The following is a 20,396-nucleotide window of genomic DNA, read 5'->3' as shown; positions in this document are numbered from 1 at the left end:
CAGCTTTGGCTTGGACACGTGGCAAGCGGTTCGGCGGAGGAAACTTCGGCCTGTGGGGTCGTCGAGCACGTGGCGGGGGGAGGGGCGCACCTCCTTTCGGCCTGTTGGCTTTCCCTACTTTTCCGCCAGTTCCTCCCCAGCACTGAGAAGTGGAGGGCGGACAGATCTCCGAGAAGTGCCACCCCTTTGAGGCTTCCCGTTCCTTTCTGCCCAGAAGGAAAGGCTAGGCTGCAGCTGGAAGGCGTTGCCGCCGCCCAGCGGTCCAGGTGTGTGTTGCCCGCCTGCCGGGGGCGGGAGCAGGAAAGGTACTAGGTGTGCGCTCTTGATGCTCTCTCCCCCAGGGCAGCTTGGTAGATGGACGCATTATTGACACCTCCCTGACTCGAGACCCTTTGGTGATAGAACTTGGCCAAAAGCAGGTGATCCCAGGTATGTGACCTGCGCCTCCCATTCCACCTCTTCCTAATCTAAGCCCCTGCTTTAGCCTCTTTAACCCCTAATCTGCCCTAGAAATGACCCTTGGAATGAGTAACACTACCCAGGGGCTCTACGAGCCACCCCCTGAGTTTCAAACCTCACTTCTAATACCCACGTTGCCCCATACTCCACTGGAAGTCAGGGATTTGAGAAGTGGGGAGAGGCTCAACTGAGGGTCAGTAAAGAGGGACACTTTGCCCTCTAATAGGATTTGGGGAATGTGGGTACTTGTAGTTAGTTATGTCTTCTCCCTCAAGGGCTGGAGCAGAGTCTTCTAGACATGTGTGTGGGGTGAGTATCTGGGTATCTGCGGTTGGGCCTGGGTACCCCCTTTTCATGGGTAGAGGCTTCCTCTGGCACCCCTATTCCTAGAGCAGACAGGGGAAGGGAGGGTAAGGGGTTTGGCTTCACACTGGGCAGGGCCAGGGGGGAACCCTCAGGACATGCAAAGCCTCTTCACCTTTCTGGCTTTGGGTTTTGTTGAAGTCGAGGCACCACTTAGGGAGATAGATGCTTTTGTTTAGTGCTTAGGTGGGAGAGTTTGCGTTTTTGGTGTGAATGAGCTGAGGGTAGCCAGGGCTTTTGCGGGTGGGACTTAAGATAAATGGAGGCTCCTGGCCCACCTGGTCCCACCTCTGCTGTGTCTCACATTCCTTTCCTCAGAGAGAAGCGAAGGGCAATCATTCCTTCTCACTTGGCCTACGGAAAACGGGGATTTCCACCGTCTATCCCAGGTAATCTGAGTAGGTCTTTCACTCAGGTCATCAAAATACCAGCCCCTAAGAGCTACAAGGAGCTATACACTTCGAAGCCTGAGAAGGTCTAAACCAAGTTTGCTGAAAGGGGCAGGGGTGGCTGGGACCTCCTTCTGCAGGGCCACATTTTTCCTTCTCAGATCACCAAGAGGTGTCTTGGTCCCTGGTAGCCAGGGACTTTTTAGGGAGGAGACACCTGTTTGAGCCACATGGGTCTGCTGCCTGTGCCATCCCTCACAAACTCTGCACTTCTCTCCTGCCTTTTTCCTATGATTTCACATTGTATCATTTGTGCAGTTAGCGTGGCTTCTCACCACATGCCCACCCCTCCTTTCAACCTCCACCAAGGAAGAGAGTAAAAATTGTCACAGTCAAGTAGTTCCTAACAATATAAAACAAAAAGCAACTTTTAAAAGCCCTCATAGATCACTGCTCATAGGTATTCTTGAAGGCCTAAGGCTGAACAGATTTCCCATGATGCACCTCTTTTTTCTTCTGGTTATAACAGATGTTCAGTTAGCTAAAATACGTTGTACTCCAGAGTACTGGAATCATAGTTCTACTTGTTCCAGCTTAGAGGGAGGCCCAGATTAAAAAGAGGGGAAGCGGACTAGGGAGAAACTCCTCTTTCCAAAGCTCTCTTCCCTCCCCATTCCAGGTGCTTCTATTTGTACTCCCCCCCCACTCACTCCTGGCTCCACCCCCCCAGCCCCCAACTTACTTCTTAAGCCACATCCTTCTTCCTTTCTGGCTCTAATGTTGAAACTCCTATCTTCTCTAGCCATCACATTGAGTGTGCTCATTGGTTGGTGGCATTAAAACAATTTCTAGTTTAAATCCAGTTAATTTCAGCCTTGCAAAAATTCTATCCATGTGGCTGTTTGGAAATGGGGATGGGAGTAGGGATACAGTTAGTATAGATGGTTCTCTCACTTATCGATGGAGAACAGCCTGTACTTTTAAGATTCACAGAAAGTTTTCCTGTGCTATCAAAAACCTGGCACTGGGCCTAAGCCACACTTGTAGCTGGGGTCAGCATGGCTATCACTAGACTCTGTGCATAGCCTTCCCCTGCCTTTGTCTAAAGAACTCAACCTTATGTTTAAATCTTGCCAGCTTCACAGTTGGGGGCTTTGCTGTGGTCCACCCTCCCTATTTTCATTTAGATTCGGAGCCCTGGATAAATTGCACAAAGATTCTAACCCTCACCCCACCCCTTCTCTGCCTCTCCAGCGGATGCAGTGCTGCAGTTTGATGTGGAGCTTATTGCACTGATCCGAGCCAACTACTGGCAAAAGCTGGTGAAGGGCATTTTGCCTCTGGTAGGCATGGCCATGGTGCCAGCCCTCCTGGGCCTCATTGGGTATCACCTATACAAAAAGGCCAGCAGACCCAAAGTCTCCAAAAAGAAGCTCAAGGAAGAGAAACGAAACAAGAGCAAAAAGAAATAATAAACAATTTAAAAAAAAAAAAAAAAAAAACCTTTTTTGCAGTCTTCACCTGGTACTTTCTGAGGTTACTTCCGTAAGTGGGAATGAGGAAAAGGACTGAGGGGAAAACGCATTCTGGGTGGGCTTTCACCTGGCATGGGGATGGTCAGAAGCCTTGAATCACTTCTTCCCCTGGCCTCCTCTTGCTTTCCTAACTTACCCCAGTGACCTGGTCTTGGATACTCCCATAGGAGCTGTAGGTCCCATGGTGCCCTGATTCAGGAGCAATGCTTCATTGAGCAGTAAGCCTCCTGGCAGTAGCCTAGCTATTCTCTCCACTCCCTGGGACTGCAGTTCCTAGTGTCCTCAAAGTAGACTGCTATGTCCAATATAGCAAAGATATAAGGAGCTCATAAACTCCATGGAAACTTTTAATAGCAAAGTCCTTGGGTCTCAAAAAATCTCGAGTTGGCAACAGGTTTTCTCCTTGGATCACAGGGTGGGGGAGATCACGTGGGCTGCTTCAATGATGTTGTAAGTGATTGGACGTTGTTTGCTACCTGGCTGGGCTATAGGTGTGGACAAGGGCTGGGGTAAGTTGCTTCGATGGTTGATGATGAAGAGTGGGTTGAGCTGGCTCAGCACTTCATCACTCACTGAGATGCCATCCAGGTACTGCTTGAGCATCTCCCTCAGCTTCTCATTGATTTCTAACAGCTGGGTTCGTCTGCGCTGGAGGCTCAGTTGCTCCAGTTTCACTTTATTGTACCTTTTCCAGAAATTCTCCATCCCTGTGTAGTCCGTCATCACCTGGGAGTTGAGTTAAAGGGAGAAGATGTGCCGCAGGGCCCATTAGTGACTGCTGCCCAGTGCCCCCACATCCCCAACCTTGAGCAATGGCCTCTGGTCCCTAGGAAGTTTACCTTTGCGAGCTCCTCAGTAAGCTCTTCTAGGTTATTTTCTGCTATCTCCACCTGCTCCTCGGGGGTCAATATTGATGAATAAAAAGGCAGTACTTTTTCTTCCTCTGTTTCATATTTCCTACATATTTCAGCAAGTTTGAGGATCTTTTCACCCTATTGGAAGCAGGAAGAAATCTTTTTTTTATTAGGAAAGGGGGCAAGGAGGGGAGATAGTAGAGTTTGTTCCCCTGCTTGAACCCAGGGAAGCTACTCATCCAGACAGGAGACAATAGTAAAAAAAAAAAAAAACCTAACACAGAGCACACACTATATGCCAAGCATTATCCCAAGTGTTTTATATTTATTCATCTAATTTAAAATGTAAGAGGAGAGGGAACATGGAAGAAAAAAGACATTACAAGTGTCCACTCAGGTAGGAAGCAGAAGGGTTACTTTCTGTCCTCTTCTACCTTTCCCAAACCCTTTTACTTTGTAGGGAACGAGGCTCATTCGCTTTGTTCTGACCACCCTCTCCCCTTTTTTACCTTATCGACAATCTTTCTCAGGGCCTTGAGGGTAGCATTACTTTCCAGAGTGAGCTTGACCAGGTTCTCCTGTGATATTCCCCGGGCCTGAGTCCTTTGGGCCTTAAGTTTTCGTAGTTGTACAAGGACCAACTCCTTGTCATCACGAATATACTGGTTCTGTTCTTCACTTTCACGGCTGTGCACCATGATTTTGCCTTTTAAAACACCTATGGCATCCTGGTTGGGAGGAACAGAATAGATTAGAGGAAACACTTGATCAGCTGAAGGCCTGGAGTGAGACAAGTAAAAGGGCTATCTGGGGACTGAAATCAGAGCGTAACATCTTTCCCCAACCAGTGACGAGGCCCAGTGGGAACTGGGGGAAGGTGAACAGGGCATGATGGAGCAGTTGAAGCCGTGAGTATTTCTGGCTGGTTGCACTAACCTGTAGTTTCTGTATTCTTTTCATCTGGGCTTCAATCTCTTTGGAGCTCTTCTCATCCTTTACCTTCAGGGTCTCAAAGGCAATCTTTCGATCCTCTGTGGCATCAGTGTAATTCTTGAGTGCTTCCTGGAACCGTCTCCACAGATCTTCCACAATATTCTCCAGTTGCAGTCTTAGAAAGTGCTTCTCTTCTAAATTCTAGGAAGTGGCCCCAAAATAGCCAATGTTTGGAATCACCCTATTAGTACCCTTTGACTTCTACCTGCAGCCTCACCTCCTTGAACTATTTGTTGCATAGTATAATGCAGGGGTTGCAAATGAAAATGTCTACAAAGACCAGGCAGATGGCATAAATAAGTGTTGTGGGCTGGGTGGGCCTGTGGTGAACTGGAGAGGAAATGCTCCATCTAAAGGGGGCTGCAGCCGCTCAGCTCTACATGAATGTTGCTATTTGGAAATGTGGCCCAGTGTTGCCAGATCTTTCCATTTTTTTAAGGGAGGCTGAAAAGTTGGATTTTTATTTGCAATCTCCCAATTTTTAAATGTAGGAAGCTTACTCAAAAGTTGTATAAAACACTGGAGCAAAATAAAAACAAAGAACCCCATACCCAAATCCAGGCTAAGTTTGCAACCTCCCAGATGGTAGAAAGCACTTTGGGCCAAGAGGCAAGAGACCTGGATTCTATTGGCTCTCCCACAGACCAGCAGCATGAGTTTGGCCTGTCATTTTACTTCTTTGGGCCTTAGTTTCTTCATCTGCCAATCACAGGTGAAGCCAGATGATCTCCTCGGTGCTTTTTAGCTTTAAATGCATTCCCTTGACATTTCAAAAGGGCCCTATTTCCCAACTAATTTTCACAAAATTACAAAAAGCAATAGGGATACCTACAGTGACTGCAGACATTTTCTTGACTTTGTTGGTGTCTGAAACACTGGCCTCCAGCCTGGGTTAAAGGGGTCTCTTCTAGTTCTAGTAATCTTGAGCATTTTGTATGACTTCTCTCTCATCGCTTGCCTATCTGCTCTCCCTCTGTACCTTGTTTTTGAGATCGTCCCACATGCTCTGGAACTCCAGCTTGCTTTCATACTCAGTATCTATATAGTTCTGCTCCATGGCCATGAAGACATCTTGTAGGTAGCGAATCTCTTTCTCATGTTGGTCTATGATCGTTTTCCTATAGAAGGCAAGACACTGTCCCTGTTCTCAGGGATAAAGCATACAGACCAGCAATGACAACTCACAGCATTATGTAATAAACCTCCAGGTACAGAGGGAGGGAGGACTCTATTCTTTTTAGGGCCAAAGAGAAAGAATAAGATTGTTTGATTCTGATTTTTGAATAGGTAATGATATAAAAATTTTAAAGTTCAAAAGATTATAGTGAGAAGTCTCTCTCCTGTCCCTGTCTCCTGCCAGATGGGCAGAATTTTGAAAGTTGAAAGTGGAGGGTGGGAACGTTACAGATGGGGGCCTGACATGGGAAAAGGGAAGCTAAAGCTGTAAGTTTAAACCTCAGTTAGTTTAAAAGGTACTCATGATCTTCCTGCAGGGGCCATGTCATGATCAAGATGAGATGCTCCAGGGTGCTGGCCACCTGCTTACAGGCAGCTCCTTGACAGTCTGGCCATTCCCCTGGACTCAATCCTCATCTCTTCCTAGGGTCCCCATACCTTTCTGTCTCAAACTCCTTGGTTAGGGCCTCCAGCTCCATATTGTAGCTTTCCTCCAGGAGGTTGAGCCGGCACCTCTGCAGGGCCAAGAGCTGATCAACATTGTGCAGGTGGCTGCGCAGGGCATGGGCATACTGCTCCTCAGCTTCTGACAGGTCCTTAGCTAAAGACTGGGCAGGAAACAGAGAGTTACCATTCTGGCTGAATGGCATCTATGTGAAAAAAGAAAAATGTATTCAGCTGGATAGCTGGACTACATGATGACATTTACCCCCTAGTTCTAATGCCAGTTCTTCAACTCTAGAAGTGCTGGCTCTCCCCTTCTTGATGTAAAGCAAGAGCCTCATGGAACCAGCCAATGCCCTAGGGATAATAAACATTTACAATGATAGAACTACCACTAAAAGAAACTTGGAAAAATAGCTGCTTTAAGGTCTGAGGAAGAGAATAAGCAAGTTGAGCTGGGAAAATCTTGTTATACATCTTAGCAAAGAAGCTACAAAAGACCAGTAGGGTCATGCCAAAAGGACTCATGAATCAACATGAAGTAGCTCACTGTGTCATTTGTATTTTCCAAAGATGGGCACAATGTCTCCCAACCTATAATCTTTAGGAATGTGACCTTGCCACTCCTCCATTAAGAGGTGGAACCTATTCTTCCATCTAGTTGAATTTGGGCAGACCCTGTGACTGCTTTGACCAACAGAATACAGCAGAAGTGACACTGTGCTGGTTCTGGGCATAGCCCTTAACTAGCCTAGTCACTTCTTCCTGCCTCTTGGAAGGCTCTTTCTTGGGATGCTCCCTCTAGGAACCCAGTCTCCATGCTTTGAGAAGCCCAGTGAACACGGGAGGAACATGTGAAACTCCAGTCAACAGCCCAGCTGAGCTCCCAGCTGACAGCCAGAATCAACTCCCAGCCACTGGGATGTCCCACCCAGTAAAGCCTTCAGACAACTGTAGCCCCATTTGACATCTGCTTGAAACTGCATGAGAGACCCCAAACAAGAACCACGCTAGTGAGCTCAGTCAACCTACAGAACCATGAGAGATAATAATAAATTGTTTTAAGCCACTAGTTTAAAAGTGGTTTGTTATGTAGCAATTGGTAACTGGAACACTTCCACTGGCAAGAAAGGGGTAGTCTGACCATCGATAAGGATAATAACTGCAATGGACTGAAACATACCGAGTATGTTTAATGTATGAGTTCATAAGGCTACTTCAAAAATTCAGTGGAGGATGCCATATTACCTTTCTTACCCCCTCTTAATTGAAAACTGGTAAATAAAGGGAAAGGAAAGAGTCAGCATTTATCCTGTCTTTACTATATAAACTATACTTCTGAGTAATCGAATGGTAAATTAGGGGTATTATATCTTTATAGAAGTTGTGATGGTTAAGATTGTGTGTCAACTTGGCTAAGCCATGATTCTCAGTGTTTTGGCAGTCATATAATGTGATCACTTCCGTGTTGAGATTTGATATGTGATCACCCTCATGATGGGATCTGCTGTGAGTAGCCAATCAGCTGAAAGGGAGTTTCCTTGGGCCTGTGGCCTGCATTGAATATAAGTGGACATTCTGGCAAGGCTTGGGGGCTTTCTGCTCACGCTGGATCCCACAGCTGGCTCCTGTTCATCTGACCTCCGGTTCTTGGGACTTGAGCTAGCAGCTTACCTGCGGTCTTGCCAGCTGATCTTGGGATTCATCAGTCATCAATCTTTGCAGCCTGTGAGCAAGAGCCCTGCTCTCTGACTTGCCGATCTTGGGTTTGCCAGCCCCTGCAGCTATGTGAATCAAGAGAAGCCTCTATCCTGACCCACGGACTTGGGACGTTTCAGCCTCTACAACTGCCTGAGCCATTTGCTTGATATAAATCTCTCTATATATATATGTTTGTACGCTTTACTGGTTTTGCTTCTCTAGAGAACCCAGCCTAAGACAGAAGTATTCAAGCTAATGAATGAAAAAGGAATACTATTAGAATATCAGCATTTTGCCACCCCCAGTGAATTGATGGATCATCAACAGCTGCTAACATCACAAAAAGACAGAGAACTAGACATTATGTCTCTCCCAATGGAAGAATACAATGCCTCCAAGCAAGTTGTCTTTGCAAATAAATACATAGGACCTGAATCTAATCTAGCTTCTAGCTCTAATTACCAAGATACAGGAAATACAGAAGACAAAGTAACATGTTAAACCACAATACAGAATACCAAGCAGTTGTAAAAATAATAAGAATCTCCTTATAGGCTAATGTGGAACAATGCCCAAGAAATATTGTTTTTTTTTTCTTTTTTCCAAATTATTCCCCAAGAAATATCGTTCAGTGAAAAAAGCAAGGGGCAGAAAAGTATGTAATGATATACTATCATTTATGTAAAAAAATGTTTATTGATGAAACTGGAATTATTGAGAGGGGCACTGGCAGCTGGAAGGCATGAGCGGGAGGGAAAATTTCTCTCTGTATAACCTTTTTATCTCTTGAATTTTGAATAATGTGAATGTATTACCTATTCGAAAAAAGACAAGTTAAAATTAAATAAAACAAAAAAGGCATACACTGAGTGCTCACATAATCCAGAAACCCTGAGTTCACTCACTGTATGACCTCTACACAGAGCTAGCCTCTACCTGATATGTTTAGTATGAAAAAGGATTCTATGAAATACGTTCTGATAATGAAGACCATTCATTTACTCAACAAATGTGTATCCAACCCCTGCTATATACCAGCACAATGCTGGATGCTGAGGATTCACAGATAAAAAGACATGGTCACTGTCCCCAAAGGAGCTTACACTCCAGTAGAAACATAAACATAAAATTGCAATATAACATGGAAATTGCTATGAGGTTGAAGTTTTACAAGTGACAATGGGATATAAAGGACTGCGTGCCTACGTCTGCCTAAGAGTGCTGGGGAAGGCTTCAGAGGAGATACTTGTACCAACTCTTGAGAGAGGAGTGAAAGTTTTCCAGAAAGACTGGGGAGGTGGGGGAAAGGGAATTCCAGATAGAGGGAACAGAATGTGCAAAGGCACAGGTATGAAACAAGGCTGGCTGTGTGAAAGGTACAGGTAGGGGCCAGATAGAAAAGGGCTTTGATGCTCTTACTATGGAGTTTCAATTTTTTTTCCTGTAAATGATGGAAGCCACTAAGAAAATTTAAGCTTTGAAGTAATCAGGATCTGATTTTTAGAAAGATAATCCTGGTAGTTGTATAGAAAATCATCTGGAGGCAGTTGAGCTTGAAGACTGGAAGACCAGTTAGGAGACTACTGCAGTAGTCCAGATGAGAGATGATGCCCAGGTCCCAACTACAGCAGGGCAGTGGGGAAGGAGAATAAAGTTTGGCTTTGAAAAATACTTAAGCAGAAGATTATACAAGCCTTAGTGTAACAGAGGTCAGGGATGGAGGGAAAGCCTAGGATGATTCCCAGATTTCTGGTCTGGCTGACTTGGTGAATGGCAACTAGCCACCCCAGAGAGAGTATAGAGAAGACCAGATTGTGGAGGATGGAAAATGAGCTGTTAGGAAGGGGGAGCTCATGAGTTCAGTGGTGAGGACAATGCAACAATCAGTAAGAGATATCTAGGAACCTTGAATATAAGGATTGGGAACTCAAGAGAAAAATCCAGGCTGGTGTTACAGACTAGGGAGTCAATTCCGACTCATACCAACCCTGTAGAACAGAGTCGAACTGCCCCATAGGGCTTCTAAGCAGCAGCCGGTAGATTCAAACTGCCAACCTTTTGGTTAGCAGCTGAGTTCTTAACCACTGTGTCACCAGGGCTCCCATTAATAAGTAAGTGGTATTTAAAGCCAGAATGAGTAAGATTGTGTAAGCCTAGACACTCAAAGATGTCTAGGCTCAGAAACCTGGGGAACACCAAAGTTCAGGGGACAGAGAGAGGAAGATGAATTCACAAAAGGGGACTGGATGTACATGTTCCAGAGGCAGGAGAAAAGCAGGAAAGAATGGTGTCGTGGAAGCCAAAGGAGAGTTTCAAGAAGTCGGGCATGACAAAGACAGTCAGTGCCATAGAGAAGTCAGATTAGATGAAGACGAAATGATGAAAAGTATCCACAATTCTGGACTGGTGGCCTTTACCAGAGCAGTTTCCTAGAGAAGGGTGGAAACCAGATGTTGTGGGATGCAGGGTAAATGGGAGGTGAAGAAGTGGTGATAGCAAGTGAGGATCACTAACATTTGCACATTTAACATGTGCAGTTTCAGTTATTCAAGAATCACCCTGAAGGTGCTTAATATTAGCAATGCATGATTTAGCTAAGGCAAGAAGGACTGTAATCATAAGCTGCAAGGCTGTTGTGTAGGAAGAAGCTAATCGGCTCGTGGGTGAGCCTGGCCCACTGCTCATCATCCCTCTTGTTCTCTTTTCATTAAGTATTTGATAACTCCAAATGAGAATCTGAAAAATAGTCACTTCAAAAGCCATAAAGTATAACTGATGGGGTGAGAATTTCTCAGGCATAATGATTTCTGCAAATCTGGGGACTCTTAATATGTATTACTTGAACCTGCCTAGGGTCTGCTGAAGTTTTTCCCCAGTGGTTTGACTGTGAAGGAGAAATGTGTTTTCTAGAGGGAGAATACCAGATTTACAATGTATATTTTGCTGTTATTATGGAAATTTTTTTTAAGATAGAAGGGAGTAAGGAGAAGGATCAGTAAAACAGAGGTTAAAAATGAGATAAAAGAAGGGCATACAGCAAAATCCCTTAGAGGAAAAGATGGGATGAAATCAAGACTCAAGAACCTCCCAAGACCCAATAGCATTCTTCAATGAGATGGAAAAACTAATCACTAGCTTTATAGGGAAGGAAAGAGGCCCTGATTAAGTAAAAAATTATTAAAGAAGAACAAAGTAGGAAGCCTCACACTGCCTGATGTCAGAACCTACTGTACAGACACAGTAGTCAAAACATCCTGGTACTGGTACAACAACAGACACATAGACCAGTGGAACAGAATTGAGAACCCAGATGTAAATCCATCCACCTATGGACAGCTGATCTTTGACAGAGGACCAAACTCTATTAAATGGGGGAAGGGACAGTCTCTTCAACAAATTGTGTGGTAAAAACTGGATATCTATCTGTAGAAAAATGAAACAGGACCCATACCTCACATTATACACAAAAACTAACTCAAAATGGATGAAAGGCCTAAATATAAAACCTAAAACAATAAAGATCATGGAGGAAAAAATAGGGACAACACTAGGGGCCCCAATACACAACATAAATAGAATACCGAATGTAACTAAAAATGCACACACAGCAGAAGATGAACTAGATAAATGGGACCTAAAAATTAAACACCTAATGCTCAACAAAATTCTTCTCCAAAAGAGTAAAAAGAAAACCTACAGACTGGGAAAAAATTTTAACTATAACATATCCAACAAGGGTCTAATCTCTAAAATTTATAGAAAACATCAACACCTCAACAACAACAAAAAAGACAATCCAAGTAAAAAGTGGGCAAACGATATGAACAGACATTTCACCAAAGAAGACATTCAAGCTACTAACAAACATATGAAGAAATGCTCACGGTCATTAGCAATTAGAGAATACAAATGAAAACTACAATGAGATACCATGTCACCCTGATATTATCGGCACTAAACAAAAAAAACAGAAAATAACAAATATTGGCGAGGATGTGGGGAGACTGGAACTCTTATACACTGCTGGTGGAAATGTAAATGGGTACAACCATTATGGAAAACAGTATGGTGCTTCCTCAAAAAGCTAGAAACAGAAATACCATAAGATCCAGCAATCCCACTTCTAGGTATATACCTTAAAGAAATAAGAGCTGTGACACAAATAGACATATGCACACCCCTGCTCACTGCAGCATTATTCACAATAGCAAAAAGGTGGAAACAACCTAAGTGCCCATCAACAGATGAATGGACTAACAAACTGTGGTACGTACACACAATGGAATACTATGCAATGCTTAAGAATAATGACAAATCCGTGAAACATCTCACAACATGGATGAATTTGGAGGACATTACGCTGTGTGAAGTAAGTCAATCACAAAAGGACAAATACTATATGAGACTGCTATTATAGAGTAACAACAAAAGGTTTACACGCAGAAAAAAAGGAAAAAAAAAAACTTTGACGGTTACCAGGGATGGGAGCGGCAGGGAGGGAAAATTACCAAATAGATAGTAGATGCGTGTTAATATTGGTGAAGGGAAAGGTAATACATAATATGGGAGAAGTCAGCAAAACATGACCAAGGCAAGACAGGACACTGAGAGGAACGCGGGAATAAAGGGCAACTACGGTAACTACTATAGCATAGCCAATCCTGCAACAATAGTATTAACAAACACATATTTATGAATGGATACATAGAGAGATATGCCAAGAGGTGTGGGAAGGTGTAAGGGAGCACATCCACTGGCAGATATAGGTTTGGTGGTGGATATTTCTAAATACATGACTGAAGGTGCTCCTCATATATTAATACAGACAACAGAGCACACAAGTGGCACCGTCAGGGAAATCTCTTAGACATAACCAAACACCTCGAGGGATGAAGTTCCTAGGCTTGAAGGCAAAGGACCATAGGCTCAGAGGACATCTACATCAACTGGCACAAGATAGTTCATAAAGACAGTGTTCTACATTCTACTTTGGTGAGAAGCGTCTGGGGTCTTTAAAGTTTGTGAGCGGCCATCTAAGATACAACCACTGGTCTCTTCCAGTTTGGAGCAAAGGAGAGTGAAAAAAAACAAAGACCCAAGGGAGCAATGAGTCCAAAGGACTAATGGACCACATGAACCATAGCCTACATGGTCCCGAGACCAGAAGAACTAGATGGTGCCTGGCTACCACTACAGACCGCTCTGACTGGGATCACAACAGAGGGTCCCAGACAGAGCAGGAGAAAAATGTAGAACAAAAAAATAAAATTCACAAAAAAGACCATACTTACTGGTCTGACACAGAATCAACGAACCCCCAAGACTGTGGACCTAAGACACCCTTCTGACCTGGAACTGAAGCCATTCCTAGAGACCACCTTCCAGTCGAACAATAGCCAAGCCCACCGTTGTTGTTGTTAGGTGCTGTTGAGTCAGTTCTGACTCACGGTGACCCTGTGTACAACAGAACGAAACACTGCCCGGTCCTGTGCCATCCTAACAATCCTTGTTATGCTTAAGCCCATTGCTGCAACCGCTGTGTCAATCCACGTCATAAAATAAACAATAACACCCGAGAGGAACGTGCTCCTTAGAATAATCAATTATATGGGATCAAAAAGGCAATATTAGCCCAAAAGCAAAGATGAGAAGGCAGGAAGGGGTAGAAAATTAGGACAAAAGGAAACTGGGAGCCCAGGGCAGAAATGGGGAGAGTGCTGACACATTGTGGGGAATGAAGCCAAGTCCATGAAATACTTTATGTACAAACTTTTGAATGGGAATCTAATTTGACTCTGTCAGCTTTCATCTAACGCACAATAAAAAAAATTGAAAAAAAGAACCTTCCAAGAACATAAGGATGCCAGACTGAACTGTTTAGAGATCCAGAACTGCTCTTACCCATGGAGATTTTCTCAACCTTAATTAGGGCCAATGAAGTTGAATCAAAGAGGCCAGACAGAATTTGGCTGAAAAAGCACTAAAGTGAGAGTCAAGAAATCTGTGTTCTAGTCTCAGCTCTCCCACTAGCTGTGTGACCTTGGGCAAGTCAGTTCCCCTCTCTTGTGAGCCCCTCTCAATGTGAGCTTTCTCACATTGAAATGAAGGTGTGGGACTAAGTTCAAGTCATTGGGTGATGTCTACTGTGCCTTATAACTCTAGTGTTGTATAGTACTGGTTTGGGACAGTAGATGACCAAGGAGAATGGCTCCTCTGATGGAGGGAGAGGGATGGCAGCCTAATATTCTGTTTTTCATTAGTGAATCGTTACCACCCATAGCCTGGCTTTGTCACAGCCTGCCATCTTGTCAGGGCTTTGAGACTGATTAATTAATTCACTAGGCCCACTCTACTAAGAGAAGACGTCAAAGTAACATACTCAAGTGTTTCCTTGGGAAGTGCACCTACCTTGATGACACTATCCTTGCAGTCCACCACTCGTTCAAATGTTTGGCTGAGGATCTCAATGTCTTTATGAAGCTCTTTGGTCTTGACTTCTCGAAGGACAGTTCTCCACTGTGTGTTAATCTTATTAAGGTTCAGAGCACTATTGTGCTCCTCCTTGGCCAGTTTGTCCTGTGTGAAGGAATAAATACACCCCCAGGAGGTCAAAACCTCTGACACAGTACAACAAACAAGATCACACTTAGTCTGTCAGCCGACATCTGACGGCCTTGTCTTTTCTGGCAGACCAAAGTTCTTGATGGCTACTACTCAGGGGGTTCCTGTTATTGTTTTGGAAGGGCCTGAAGTAAAACACGAACAGCCTCACGGCATTTTAGGGACGGCAAGGGTGAATTTCCTTCAGGGGGTGGCATCAGAGCATGATGTTGTTTTTAATGACCCATCACCGGGGAGAATATCAGAATTTCAGACAACTGAGACAGCTGACAGCGCCTCCTGTCCCAGTTCTGGGGCTCAGTTGTGACTGACAAACTCTATGACCCCCACCCCCGACCCTCCCCGCCCGACCTCCATGGTTGGCAGAGAATTTTTTCCCCCACAACAATGTTGCCCGAACTCTGACTATATCTGCGTCTCAAGATTTCAGGAGGAAGGGACGCTAGGATGAAAATGCGGCTGCGACAATGACAGGGTCGACGAGGCAGGGGCAGCGCAGAAGAGTGGGGGTGGGGTTGGGCAGGCGTAATGCAGAAGGCCATTACCTTCAAGAACTGGCTCAGGAGCCTCTCCTTCTTCTTGGCCATCTCTTCATCAGCCAACAACTTCTGTTGAAAAAGAAGCAGCTGCTCCTCATCGGATAGGGGCACCTTTTTCCCTTTCTTAGGCATGGCTGCGCTGGGAACTGGATCTGGGCAAGAAGCTTTAGAATACCTCGGCCCGCGTTAGAGAAGGTAGGAGGAAAACGTCACCAGAAAGGGGCCTCCCAGAACTACCCCTGGGCGATAGCGAGACCTTAAATCTCCGCCCTCGGTCAAGAGAGACCCCTCGCTAGCGGCGAAACTGGGTTCCCCAGCTGCCCCAGGCTGCGTCTCTGTCTCCTAGCAACAGCTAGACGCGGTGAGAGGCTGAGAAGCGAAACCCTGGCTTGGAGCGCCCCCTACCCGCTGGAGGACTGCGATCAGTTCTTGACAGGGTCATTTTAACCCCTCAAAAACCTTCAAAAGTGGTTACCAGGGATGGGGAGGGGTTCACGCTGTAGATAGTAGGCACTTGTTATTTTTGATGATGGGAAAGGCAACACCGAATGAAGGTGAAGTTTTCACAGCTTGACAAAGGTAAATAACGTCACTAAAATGTACACAAGAAAAAATGTCTTTTTGGTAATTGCTCTGGCATATGTAATTTTGAAACAACAACAGCTACCAAAAAATGTACGTACGGGTATATACGTATGTATGTAGACATATATGTGTATAGGTATGTATATATGTGTATATATAGGTGTATGTATATGTATATGCATGTATGTGACTGTATGCACTATATTCATATACATAATAAAGCACATAGGAGGCACAGTTATGGGTACTTCTTAGACATAATCAAACACCTTGCAGGATTGGTTTCCTGAGTTTAAAAGTTCAGGACCATAGCTTCATGGGTCATCTTAGTCGTCTGGCATAATATACTTCATAAAGTTTATGTTCTACCTTCTAGTTTGGTGAGTCGTGTCTGGGGCCTTAAAAGCGTGTGAGTGGCCATCTAAGATACAACTATTGGTCTCACTTGTCCAGAGCAAAAGAAAGAAGGAAACCAAAAACTACATGAACCACGGCCTGATCTACCCTGAGACCAGAAGAACTAGATGGTACTTGGCTACCACTACTGACCATTCTGATCAGGGCCACAAAAGATGGACCCTGGTAGAATGGGAGCAAAATGTGGAACAGAACTCAAATTCTTGAGAAGTCCAGACTTATTGGAGCAGTTGAGACTAGAGGATTCCCTGAGACTACTGCCCAGAGATCCTCTTTAAGCCTTGAACTGAAGCTAGCCCCTGAGGTCACCTTTTAGCTAAGTAACAGACTGGCTTACAAAATAAAGAATATCACCCATGAGTACTGTGCTTCTTTAAAAAAATCATCTATACGAGACCAAACAGTCAACAATTACTTTAAAACAAAGATGACAATGTAATGTGGTAGGGAGACTAGATTAACAGAAACAAAACTACCAGAATACAAATACTGAGACTATTCACACGTTTTAAAGAATGTAACCAATGTCACTGAACAATTTGTGTAGAGATTATTCAATGGAAATGTAAATTGCTGTGTAAACCTTCACCAAAAACACAATAACGTATATATGTATATTTGAAAAAGCCCTCAAAACTCTCCTTACTGCACCTTTTAAAACTTTTTTAATAGAATGGCCATAGTAAGAAAGAAAGAGAGAGAGAGGGAGGGAGGAAGGAAGGAAGGAAGCAGGGATGGAAAGAAGGAAGGAAGGAAAGAAAAAAAAGAAGAAAAAACAGCTAATAACTAACAGAGAAAACGTGAAGAAACTGAGGCTTTCATACATTGGTGATGGGAATGTAAAATGGTATAGCCACTTTGGAAAACAGTTCAGCAGTTCCTTAATATGTTAAACATAAATTTACCATATGACTCAGCAATTCCACTCTTAGGTATCTACCCAAGAGAAAGGAAAATATGTATCCACACAGACTTGCACCCCAATGTTCTTAGCAGCATTATTCATAATAGCCCAACTGGAAAAACTGGAGACAACAATCTAAATGTCCATCAACAGTGAATGCTTAGACAAAATATGGTATATCCATACAATGAAATACTATTCAACAATAAAAAGCAACAAAATACGAATACTTGCTACCACTGGATGAACCTCAAAAACATTATGTTCAGTAAAAGAAGTTAGATACAAGAGACCACATATTGTATGGTTCAATTTATATAAGATATCCAGGAAAGGCAAAGCTACAAAGACAGAAAGTAGATTAGTGATTAACTGGGGGCTGTGGGGACGTGGGGCGTAACAGTAAATGGGCATAAAGGATCACATTGGGGTGATGAAAATGTTCTAAAACTTACGTATGGTGGTGGTTCCACAACTTGTTAAATTTAGTTTAAAAAAATCATTGAATTATACACTTGAAAAGGGTGAATTACATGGTATGCAAAGTATGCCTCAATAAAGTTATGTTAAAATGTGAAATATAATGTTCATATAGAAAAGTCCACTAAAAATTTAGATCAATTTCTATAGCTCAGTAATTTATCAAGTAAACATTTGCGTGACCATCACCAGGGCTATTGCCAGCACCGCACATACTTCACCTTCATGCCTCTTCCCAGTCGCTATCAGCTGCCACTACCCCCAAAAGGTGACCACTGTCCTGTTATGGTAGTCACTTTTTGTTAAGCTTGAATCCCTAAGAACTATCGTTCAGTATTGCCCTTTTTTTGAGCTGTGTATAAATGAAATAATAACCTCCTGCCGTCAAGTCGATTTAGACTCACAGTGACCTATAGGACAGAGCAGAACTGCCCCTTAGGGTTTCCAAGGCTGTAAATCTTTACAGAAGCAGACTGCCGTATCTTTCTCCTGATCCAAGTGGCTGGTGGGTTCAACCGCAGACCTTTTTCTAGCAGCCAAGCTCTTTAACCACTGCACCACCAGGGCTCCTTTAAATGAAATCATAAGCGTGTATTATTTGTGTATTGCTTCTTTACTTCAACATTATGTTTGGAAGATTTATCCATCTTGTGTGAAACTAATTTGTTAATTTTCATTGCTGTGTATAATTCCACTTATGAATATACCACAATATTTATCCATTCTACTGCCAGTGGACATCTGCGTTGTTTCTTGTTTGGGGCTATTACGAACAGCGCTGCAGTGAGTATTCTCATATGTGCTCCTTGAGCACATGTGCATGTATTTCTATGAGTGTGTACGTTCACAGGTTTATAGGGTACGCAGATATTAAAGTTTATCAGAATAGATTGGTTGTGTCAATTTATACTCCCACTATCAGTGTAAGAGTTCTTGTTGCTCGTATCCTCCCCAACACTTGATATTTTCACCCTTTTAAATTTGAGTGTTTCTGTTGAGTGTGTATTTCCCTGATGATTAATGAAGTCAAACACCTTTTCCAATGTTTATTTGCCATTTGTATATTCTCTTTTGTGGTGTGTCTATTCAAGTTTCTTGGCCATTTTTATATTGTCTGTGTTTCTCTTATTGATTCATAGCAGTTCATTTTATATTCTGGATGTCTTTAAGTCCTGTATCAGTTATATGTGTCCCAAATTTCTTTTCCCAGTTTATGGCTTGTCTTTCCATTTTCTTTTCTCTTTTTTTAATTGTGATTTAGTTCACGTGCTATAATATTCACTCTTTTCCTTTTCACTTTCTTAATGGTATTTTGCTTGTTTTTGATCAACAGAACTTTTAAAAATTTAATGTAGTCAGATGTATCAGTCTTTTTCTTTAGGCTTCAATGTTTTGCATTTGTCTGTTTTTTGGTATACTGTTTAAGAAGTCTTTCCCAATTCTAAAGTCGGGAGGATAGGCTCCTACCCTATTTTCTAGAAGCTTTATTGTTTTGTCTTTTATATTTATAGCTGTATTTCGCCTGGAGTTGATTTTTGTATATGCCTCAGGGATATTTCTTCACTTCTCTGCACTGTCCTCTTTGTCATAAATCAAGTGTCCATATATATAGGTGTGAGTTTGTGTTTGAGTTCTCGATTCTATTCCATTGGCCTGTTTGTTTATCCTCGTACCAATACCACACTGTCTTAATTATTACAGCTTTATTATAAATCTACATATGCTATATGTTTATCTGTATACCCTGATGGCAAAGTGGTTAAGAGCTCAGCCTGCCAACCAAAAGGTTGGAGGTTCGAATCCACCAGCCACTCCTTGGAAACCCTATGGGGCAGTTCTACTCTGTCCTATAGGGTTGTTATGAGTTGGAATCAACTCGACGGTGCAAAACAACAACAACATATTGTAAAAGGAGTCCTGGTTGCAAAAACGTTTAAATGCTCAGTTGCTAACCAAAAGTTTGGTGGTTCGAACCCACCCAGTGACTCCATGGAAGAAAGACCTAGCAATTTGCTCCCATAAAGATTACAGCCTATAAAACCCTATGGGGAAGTTGTACTCTGCCGCGTGGCTTCACTCACTGTGCGTCAAATTGACGTGATAGCACCTAACAATAACATATTTATTATAAGTGTATACAGGCTAGAGCAAGAACTCACATCTTGTTCTTCTTTTTGAAGAGTGCCTTAGTTATTCTTGACCCTTTGAGTTTCTGTATTTATCAGTCTACTTGTTAGTTTCCTTAAAAAAAAAAAAAAAAACGCTTTTGGGATTTTATGGGGGGTTGCAATGAATTTCTAGATAAGTTTGGGGGAGAATTGTTAACTTTGTAATACTGAGTTTTGAAGTTAATAACATGATATATCTATTTATTTAGGTCATCTTTAATGTCTCTTCATATTGTTATATTGTTTCCACGTAGAGGTCTTATCTTGTTAGAATTATTCTTAGGTGTTTGGTATTTTTTTAATTCAAATATAAAAAATCGTATCTTTTAAACTTTCTTTTACTGTTTGTTGCTGACTTACAGGAATGAAATTGATGTTTGTAAATTGATCTTGTATTCAGCAATATTGCTAAACTCACTTATTAATTCTTATAATTTATTTGTAGATTTTTCTAGATTTTCTATGTTACAGTCATATCATCTGTGAATAATGACAAGTTTATTTTTCTTTTCCAATTCTTTAACCTTTTATTCTTTTTTTTTTTTTTTTTTGCCTTCCTGCATTGGTTAGAACCTCCAGGACAATGTTGAACATTATTGCATACAAAACGATAGCAAGCATTTTGTTGCTGATCTCAAAGGGAGAGCTTTCAACATTTTACCATTAAGTAGGATGTTTGCTTATAGGCATTCTGAAGTTACTCTTTATTGAATTAAGAAAGTTTTCTTTTACTCCTTAGTGTCATGGATTGAATTGTGTCCCGCCAAA

At 42.7% G+C, this 20,396-nt stretch overlaps 2 protein-coding genes across 3 annotated transcripts in view; one reads left to right on the top strand and one right to left on the bottom strand.

Moving 5' to 3' along the window:
* Nucleotides 1–2,713, top strand: part of FKBP11 (FKBP prolyl isomerase 11) — a 3,315-nt gene extending 602 nt beyond the window's left edge. Inside the window, exons 1-5 of one of the 2 annotated variants that reach the window (XM_023742352.1) lie at nucleotides 127–266; nucleotides 342–429; nucleotides 735–768; nucleotides 1,141–1,211; nucleotides 2,466–2,713. In XM_023742352.1, the coding sequence (XP_023598120.1) occupies nucleotides 758–768; nucleotides 1,141–1,211; nucleotides 2,466–2,683 (300 nt within the window). In that variant the 5' untranslated portion in view covers nucleotides 127–266; nucleotides 342–429; nucleotides 735–757 and the 3' untranslated portion in view covers nucleotides 2,684–2,713. Of the gene's footprint in view, nucleotides 1–126; nucleotides 267–341; nucleotides 430–734; nucleotides 769–1,140; nucleotides 1,212–2,465 lie in introns of those variants that run through there. The other variant, XM_004388279.2, reaches the window with a different exon arrangement.
* A 362-nt stretch (nucleotides 2,714–3,075) lies between these two features.
* CCDC65 (coiled-coil domain containing 65) lies at nucleotides 3,076–15,424 on the bottom strand. Its single transcript, XM_004388278.1, has 8 exons — nucleotides 15,081–15,424; nucleotides 14,323–14,490; nucleotides 6,208–6,377; nucleotides 5,573–5,711; nucleotides 4,537–4,734; nucleotides 4,110–4,328; nucleotides 3,586–3,738; nucleotides 3,076–3,472 (listed from the first exon to the last, which is right to left on the bottom strand). The coding sequence occupies exons 1-8, from the start codon at nucleotides 15,204–15,206 to the stop codon at nucleotides 3,155–3,157; spliced, it is 1,491 nt and encodes a 496-aa protein (XP_004388335.1). The 5' UTR covers nucleotides 15,207–15,424; the 3' UTR covers nucleotides 3,076–3,154.
* Between the last annotated feature and the right edge of the window lie 4,972 nt (nucleotides 15,425–20,396).

Source organism: Trichechus manatus, unplaced genomic scaffold (assembly GCF_000243295.1).
Source record: "Trichechus manatus latirostris isolate Lorelei unplaced genomic scaffold, TriManLat1.0 scaffold00209, whole genome shotgun sequence".
Taxonomy (NCBI): domain Eukaryota; kingdom Metazoa; phylum Chordata; class Mammalia; order Sirenia; family Trichechidae; genus Trichechus; species Trichechus manatus.
The sequence above is the reverse complement of the archived record's forward strand: the minus strand, read 5'-3'. Positions and strand labels throughout refer to the sequence as shown.

Bases quoted from the DNA above. Each gene is read 5' to 3' on its own strand.
- CCDC65 (XM_004388278.1), bottom strand. From the start codon at position 15,206: ATGCCTAAGAAAGGGAAAAAGGTGCCCCTATCCGATGAGGAGCAGCTG. The intron at 4,329-4,536 runs GTTAGTGCAACC...CCTCCCAACCAG, and splicing joins AAAGAATACAGAAACTACAG to GATGCCATAGGTGTTTTAAA. The intron at 3,739-4,109 runs GTAAAAAAGGGG...TGCTTCCAATAG, and splicing joins TGAGAAAGATTGTCGATAAG to GGTGAAAAGATCCTCAAACT.